Here is a 7689-nt window from a genome sequence, read left to right as displayed (position 1 = left end):
AGCAATTCGATATGAAGGATCTAGGAGAAGCCGCGTACATTCTGGGAATCCAAATCTTTCGAGATAGGAAAAACCGGACCCTGTCGCTCTCTCAAGCATCTTATATTGATAAGGTGATGGATCGCTTCTCGATGCAAGACTGCAAGAGGGGTCAAACACCCTTTAGGCATGGAGTTTCACTCTCTAAGGACCAGTCTCCCAAGACTGCACAAGAGATTGAAGACATGAGGAAAATTCCTTACGCCTCTGCCGTAGGAAGCCTCATGTATGCTATGCTTTGCACCCGAGCTGATATATGTTTCGCCGTTGGCGTAGTTAGTCGTTTCCAATCCAACCCTGGACCCGAGCACTGGATTGCTGTTAAGCATGTTCTTAAGTATCTTCGAAGAACTAGGAACTTGATGCTTACATACTCAGGTACTGACCTGGCTATGACGGGATATACCGACTCCGATTTTCAAGCGGATAAGGATTCCAGGAAATCCACTTCGGGATCTGTGTTCATCCTTAATGGTGGAGCTGTCGTGTGGAGGAGTATTAAGCAATCTTGCATTGCTGACTCCACAATGGAAGCAGAATATGTGGCTGCTTGTGAAGCATCCAAAGAGGCTGTATGGCTTAGAAAATTCCTTAAGTATTTGGAAGTTGTTCCAAACGTCGACGACCCCATGACCCTTTATTGTGATAATAGTGGGGCTGTCGCTAACTCAAAGGAACCTAGAAGCCATAAGCGCTCTAAGCATATTGAGAGGAAATACCATTTGATTCGAGAGATCGTGCAGCGCGGAGACGTGGAAGTGAAGAAGATCTCAACGGTGGACAACCTCGCAGATCCATTCACCAAGGCCCTAGCGAACAAGGTCTTCGACCAACATCGTGAGGGATTAGGCATGAAGGACTACACACACCTTCTTTGAGTCAAGTGGGAGTTTGTTGTCAATGGTGCCCACAAGAAGAGTTGTAGTCTTTATTTTGAACATTTGATGTAATAAAGTCTCATAAAGACTCTTGCTTGTAATTGCCTATTCATTCATTAATAAAGTTGAAACGTTCATTCAATCTTCCTTGTCTGAAGCTTTATGATAAAACCATAGTCTTTTAGTCCATAAACAAACTTAACAACTTACGAAGAGACAAATGTAGATTTGCATGAACAAACTCTTCGTAGTTTGCTTAAAACGATATATTCGCAATCTTAGGGTCAAAGGACTATTGACCTCAGTATGATTGTTAGAAGAATCTATGATGTCTGGTTATGAGGCATTGAGAGTTAGGAACTCTATAGTTCTTCTAGGTATCTTCCGAAGGTACTGAATTGACCAGTGCACTTCTAGAGACAAGATAAGAACAAACCATTTAACCTCTTATGTCTCGAAGTCACTATGTATGAATTGCATCATGCTTACCTTAATCCTGAAATGAGACATGCCATTTCACACCTTAGTATTCTCATTTGAGAAAGTCAAAGTTCGGACTCACTATGTGATTCCGAACAAGGCCTATTGGTGAAGTACTAAGTTGTGAGTCTGTCATGAGTAACTTTGTGAAGTTCTCATAGATATGGAATTCATGTACAAGATTGCTGAAATGCAATGTATGTCACCTCATGCTTTGTTCCTTGGAGTGTGAATAAATGAACTGGCCAGTGTCCAAATTGAGTCCTGACTCTTTTGGATGAAACAATGTGACTTGTTAGCTCCTCGTCAATACATTGTTTCTAACTTATTCACAAGCGACAAAGGAGTTGAGGAAATAACAGCTAGAAGGGTAAAATGGTAATTTAGTAAATCCCGACTAGCTGATGACATTCATGAAGGGTAAACATAGATAATATTCAGTGGATCCGCTCATCATAATTAGGTCGAATTCTTGAGTAGAAAATAAATTCATTTGAACCGAGAGATTTTCAGTGTCAGCTCTTTAGTGGAGTCAGTTGGCATTAAGCTAAACTTGGAAAAGGTTTGTGAACTTTTGAGTCCAAGTGTTTAGCTAAAGCTTTGTTCATTTGGGTCCATGAGGTCACTGTCACGAATCACATCGATAGGAATAGTTAAACTGGAAGCTAAGCCAAAACAAGAACGAAAATAGTTAAAAGGGTATTTTTGTCTTTTGAGACAAAGGATGAAATGAATGTCAATAAATTTTTTGACAAGGTCATTTTGTGACATGTTTCACTCGGCCATGACTTGATCATTGGGCCTTGTGAATTAATTTCATTTCATAAGAATTTTATTGAAAATTCTAAATGGGCCTTTTCTTATGTTGTCATGAACAAGTGAAGAAAATTCTAGAAGCCTTTTCTAGAAGATTATGGGCGCCTACCCTATAGAGAAATAGGAGAGTTTATTTTGTGCATAAATGTATTTAGATACTTGCCAAAAGAAAAAGAGGAAACAAATTTCCCACACATGCATGGGGAATTTCGGCCAAGTGAGAAAAGGGAAAGCCAAGGAACAAAAAAGGAAACAAATCCTAGCCTCTAGGAGGCAGCCTTGGGCGCCCAACATGGAATGGGAAATGAAGGATTTTTGCTCATGAATATGTGATATTCTATAGAAGAGGAAACTACCTTATTGAAGGTGAGACCTCTCCTATAAATAGGAGCCCCATTTCCTCACAATTCATTCATCCAAGTTTAAGAGATTTGAGAGACTCTCTCTCTAGAACTTGGCCGAAGTCCTCTTCTCTCTCTCTCTAGTTTATTTTCGGTTTTCTCTTGTCTTGGCACCTAGGTCCTCACTCGACCTAGTCTTTAGCTCTGCGACTTCGAGACTCGTTCTCAAGTCGTAGTGTTTAAAAGTGCCCACTCACTGATTCCTTCTTTTCGAGTGATTTAGTGATAGAAACTTTCGTGGTTGCTCGAGGTGCCGAGGAAAGAAAGAGAGACGTGCTGCGAGGGGAGACGAGCGTTGCAACTTTCCAAAAGCTTCTACAAGGTTCAAGCTTCAAGAAAGGTTAGTAACTTCCATAGCTCATATTAGTTTTTATTTACATGCATATGCTCTTGTCTAGGTTAGTAAAAACTAGTTTTACTTAAAAAGAAAATTTTTAAAATTCCGCCGCTTAACGAAGCGTTAAACTTTTTCTTAAACCCTAGATCGATTCCAACAAGAATCACATAGTGAATTCGAACACTGACTTTCTCAAATGAGAATACGTAAGCTATGAAATGACATGTCTCATTTCAGGATTGAGGTAAGCATGATGCAATTCATACGTAGTGACTTCGAGGCAAAAGAGGTTAAATGATTTGTTCTTATTCTGTCTCTAGAAGTGCACTGGTCAATTCAGTACCTTCAGAAGATACTTAGAAGAACTATAGAGTCTCCAACTCTCTATGCCCCATAACCAGACATCATAGATTCTCCTAACAATCGTACTGAGATCAATAGTCCTTTGATCCTTAGATTGTGAATATGAAGTTTTAAGCAAACCATGAAGAGTTTGTTCATGCAAATCTACATTTGTCTCTTCATATGTTGTTAGGTTTGTTTAAAGACTAAAGAGTATAGATTATTATAAAGCTTCAAACAGACAAGGAAGAATGAATGAACGTTTCAACTTTTATTAATTATTCAGCAGTTACAAGTAAGAGTATTCGTAAGACTATATTACATCAAATGAGGAAACAAATTAATTAAGGTCGATATTTATGTTTATTTTTTCACTCCGTTTTTGTATAGATGTCGTACTAAAAGTGCAAATAAGCTGTACATCGTTGATATATGGCGAGATATCAAAGGACTGCATTCTCTAACTCGTCAAACACCTTTAAATGAACTTCTAGTCATCATAACATTTAACTTTTCTTTTTTATTTTTTTTTTATTTTTTTTATTTTTATGAAATGGCATCATAACGTTAACATATAACCTACAACCCTATATATAACGTGTATTTTCATTTCTACACGCGTCCAACGATAATTCAACAGATTTTATAAAGTAATACAGGTAAAACATATTTAGAATAGCTAAAACATTATTAAAGAGCCAACAATAAATAGTGAGCACTTAGGTGGGTGACATCAATCAGTGGTGCCTCCGAAAGGGCACAATGCTTTGCTCGTTCTTGAAGAAATTAGTGGGATCAGACGCAGCCTTGACCTCAGCCAACCTCTCGAAGTTGCCTTTGAAATAGCTCCTGGCCCACGTACTGGCTTGCTCGAAGCTGGTGGGCCCATGGTCGTTGTTCTTGCCGAGGTCGAGGTCTCTGTAGTTGAGATACGCGCCTCTGGGGTTGTGGGACACGTAAGAGGTCATGTAAGCGTGGACACTTCTGGTCCAGTTGGTGTGCCTTTGCAGGGCTCCCAAGTCCCCTCTCTCGTCCCACCTCGAGATGTAACTCAGCTCGTACAGATTCCCCTTCCTGTGCGGGAAAGGAATCTCGGATTCCGGAATCTCGCCCATCTTCCCTCCGTACGGAAACAGCTGCAAGAAGTTGACTCCCTCGTCGTCCTCCAACAGAGTCTCCCACAGCCTCTCCAGCGCTCTCGCCGGAACCGCTCTCTCAACGAAGTCAGCTTTGGCCACGAAAGACATGGGCCTCCCTTCCGCCCGAGACCGGTCCAACAGAACATCCGGCGACGAACCCGCCGGGAAACCGTTCACCGCAACCGCCACGTCGATCCACCTCATTTCCACGCAGTCTTTCATAACCAAACCCAGCTCCGGGAAGCTCTTCTTCATCATCCGAAACAGCTCGTCGCCTCCGCCCAGGAAAACGGAAAAGAATTGAGCTTGTATCGTCGAGTTCACGGCCAGAGCTCGGACGAAGAAGGTGAGCTCTTGCGGAAGCGTGTGGGCCACGGACTGCCATCGGTGGACCATCTCCTTTGTTTTCTTGTCTCCCAAGTCTCTTGCCACGTTGAATATGGTCACCCTAGGGGGCACGTCCACCAGCCTGATCTTCCACGAGAGAACCACGCCGAAGCTCGCCGCCCCGCCGCCGCGGATCGCCCAGAAAAGATCTTTCCCCATCGATTTGGCGTTGAGGATTCTCCCGGAAGCGTCCACGATGCGAGCGTCCACGATATTGTCGGCAGCGAGGCCGTACTTGCGCAGGAGATAGCCGTAGCCTCCGCCGCTGAAGTGTCCCCCGGCGCCGACGGTGTAGCAGACCCCGGCGGGGAATGCCAGCCTGTCACTCTTCTTGGCCACGCCGTGATAGATCTCCCCGAGAGTGGCCCCGGATTCGACCCACGCGGTCTTCTTCGCCGCGTTGACTTTGACCATCCGAAGTCGCGCGAGGTCGAGGAGGACGAAGCGAGTGGGCGAGAGGTACGACAGGCCCTCGCTGTCGTGGCCTCCGCTGCGGGTCCGGATCTCGATCCGGTGCTTCCGCGCGCAGACTACCGTAGCCTGAACTTGCGACGCGTCAAGTGGCGTGACGATGAGGAATGGCTTTTGGGATGAAGTGTAGAGGAGCGTGCGAGGGTTCATTATGGTTGAGTTCAAGATGGGTACGTACGACGCGTCGTGCGGAGACTGGATTGAGTTTCGTGACAGGTCGCGGGAGAGGCAGCGAAGGAAGGGCTCATATTTATATGCGGACGAGTCTGCGAGGGAGATCAATGACAGAAGAGAAATGGTGATATAAGGAAACAGTGAAAAGATTTCAGAGTAGCTCTTCATTTTTGGTCTCTTTATTATTTCTTTGTACATCATATCATAGAAACTCCTTAATTTATACACTTTTTTCTTTCGTTCTTGCTAGCTGTAATTTAAGTCAATGTAGATTTTTGGGAACGTCGCCCGAACGGAAACTCAATACGAAGGCTCTTTTTCAATTTTTTTTTTTTATCTAACTAATGATAAGTTAAGGAAAGTGGATAATACATTAAATATATATATCAATATTGAATTTAGTGGGAACGCGAGGTCAACGCCGTCATCGCGTGAGTTATTAATTTTTTTTTCTTACAAAAGTGGAGCGGAAGCACGACAAATATATTAAAACCTTCAATTAAAAGATGGAAAAACACCATAATAAACTCGAAGACTAATACCTCGGTAGTTGTTAATGACTTCTTTCTAATAGCAAAGCGCAACATTGTCCAACCACCAATCATCGCGTGAGTCATATATTTAATATATTATGTTTTTTTAATTATTGTTTGGTGGTTGGGTCCTGGAGATGTTTATATGAATGGCTGATCATCCTACAATTTACGTATTTTTTGTCCTTTTATATTTCTCCATAACAATTGTGCATAAAGTCCTGATATTACAATTTGTTCCACAAATTCATAGCTGGGTAAGCGGAGTTATTTTTATGATGATATTTTGATTAAAAAAAATGTTGTAAATTATTGTAATTATGAATATTAAATTTTAAACTGGTAATACTATTTAAATTTAATTTAAAATAATTCTAAATACTAAAAAAATAACAACTCGTTTCGTTTCGGTCTTTCAAGACACATGGATAATTTGAAATATAATTTTATCAACTTAAACATTTGACAAACTTTTCGACGTGGAGTGCTAGAAATGTCGACATTATTCCGTAAGAATTTCAGTGTTTCCTTTTGAAAATAACCAAGTGTATCCAGTTGTCGATAATTTTCTTACATTACGGGCAATTTAGGAGTCCCCAGAGTTTCGATAGTTCGGAATAATTGTATTAATAACTTTTTAATCTAGATTTTCTCATGTCTCGTAAATAGGCCAATAAAATTATCATCATATAATCTAGTTTCTTGATATATATTTTTTAATCATCTATTACATAATCACAATTTTCTATTGTGTCCTCAATAAATTGATCACTTTATCCCTTAGTTCAGTTTTTTTTTTTTCTTTCTATAATTACTTCAAGTGTTACCTGCAACCAGAGTTTTTTCACTAGAATTTTTCTTTTCTTGAGTTTGTTTGGTCACCTTTACCAAATATATCAAATATTAAAAAGCTCATATTTTGTTATTTAAATATAAAAAAAACGTAAATCTATATATAAAATTAACAATAAAATAGAGAAAAATAAAGAGTCAATAAAGATGTAACATGTAAATAATGTACTCAGGATATTGAGAGTGATGGTTGGTTAGAGCTCTTAATATGGTTACTTGGTGTATAAGTAATCGTCTATGAACGTTTTCTTGTTTGTTGTCGTTTTTGTATAATGACAGCTTTTAATTGTTTTCTGTCACTTATCAAAACATCGTCGTTTTGATAAGGAGAAGTTAGTTTAGTTAGTTATTACTATTTTGTATAAATGAGGGTTGTAATTCTTTTTTGTTGAATCGAAGCATATTTTTTCCTTCATCTCTTTTCTCTCTCTCTCTCTCTCTCTCTCTCTCTCTCTCTCTCTCTCTCTCTATATATATATATATATATATATATATTCTTGATTCTAAAAAGCTCGAATGCAATATGGTATCAGAGCTATTCCGCGATTATGGTTTCGTTCGAGTTCATCATCGTCTCCGATCAGTTTTGCGTCTTCCTTCATATTTGATTCTGTGCGTGATAGTTTCATTGCTTGATGGCGGATCCAGAATTAGTGGAGGAATCAAGATCGACGGCGATTTCTGGGGGAACAAGAAGGAGATCAAAGATCGAAGATCCAATTGGAGCGTACTATATCCATCACTCAGATTCACCAGGTATCATCCTGGTTTCTCAGCTCTTGAATGGAGATAACTACGTCTCGTGGTCGCGATCGATGAAAATAGCCTTGTCAGTCAAGA

The 7689-nt window shown here is 40.3% G+C and overlaps 1 protein-coding gene across 1 annotated transcript; it reads right to left on the bottom strand.

The window, feature by feature from the left end:
* Positions 1-3914: 3914 nt before the first annotated feature.
* Positions 3915-5798, bottom strand: LOC149390061 (cannabidiolic acid synthase-like 1). Its single transcript, XM_089621337.1, has one exon. The coding sequence runs from the start codon at positions 5663-5665 to the stop codon at positions 4031-4033; it is 1635 nt and encodes a 544-aa protein (XP_089477463.1). The 5' UTR covers positions 5666-5798; the 3' UTR covers positions 3915-4030.
* Positions 5799-7689: the final 1891 nt, after the last annotated feature.

This window comes from Urtica dioica, chromosome 7, assembly GCF_054948205.1.
Source record: "Urtica dioica subsp. dioica isolate 48M chromosome 7, U.dioica_male_clone48M_v1_H2, whole genome shotgun sequence".
Lineage (NCBI taxonomy): Eukaryota > Viridiplantae > Streptophyta > Magnoliopsida > Rosales > Urticaceae > Urtica > Urtica dioica.
Note: the sequence above shows the minus strand (reverse complement) of the source record. Positions and strands in the feature narration are given on the sequence as shown.

Coding starts and splice junctions, on each gene's coding strand:
- LOC149390061 (XM_089621337.1), bottom strand. CDS start 5,665: ATGATGTACAAAGAAATAATAAAGAGACCAAAAATGAAGAGCTACTCT.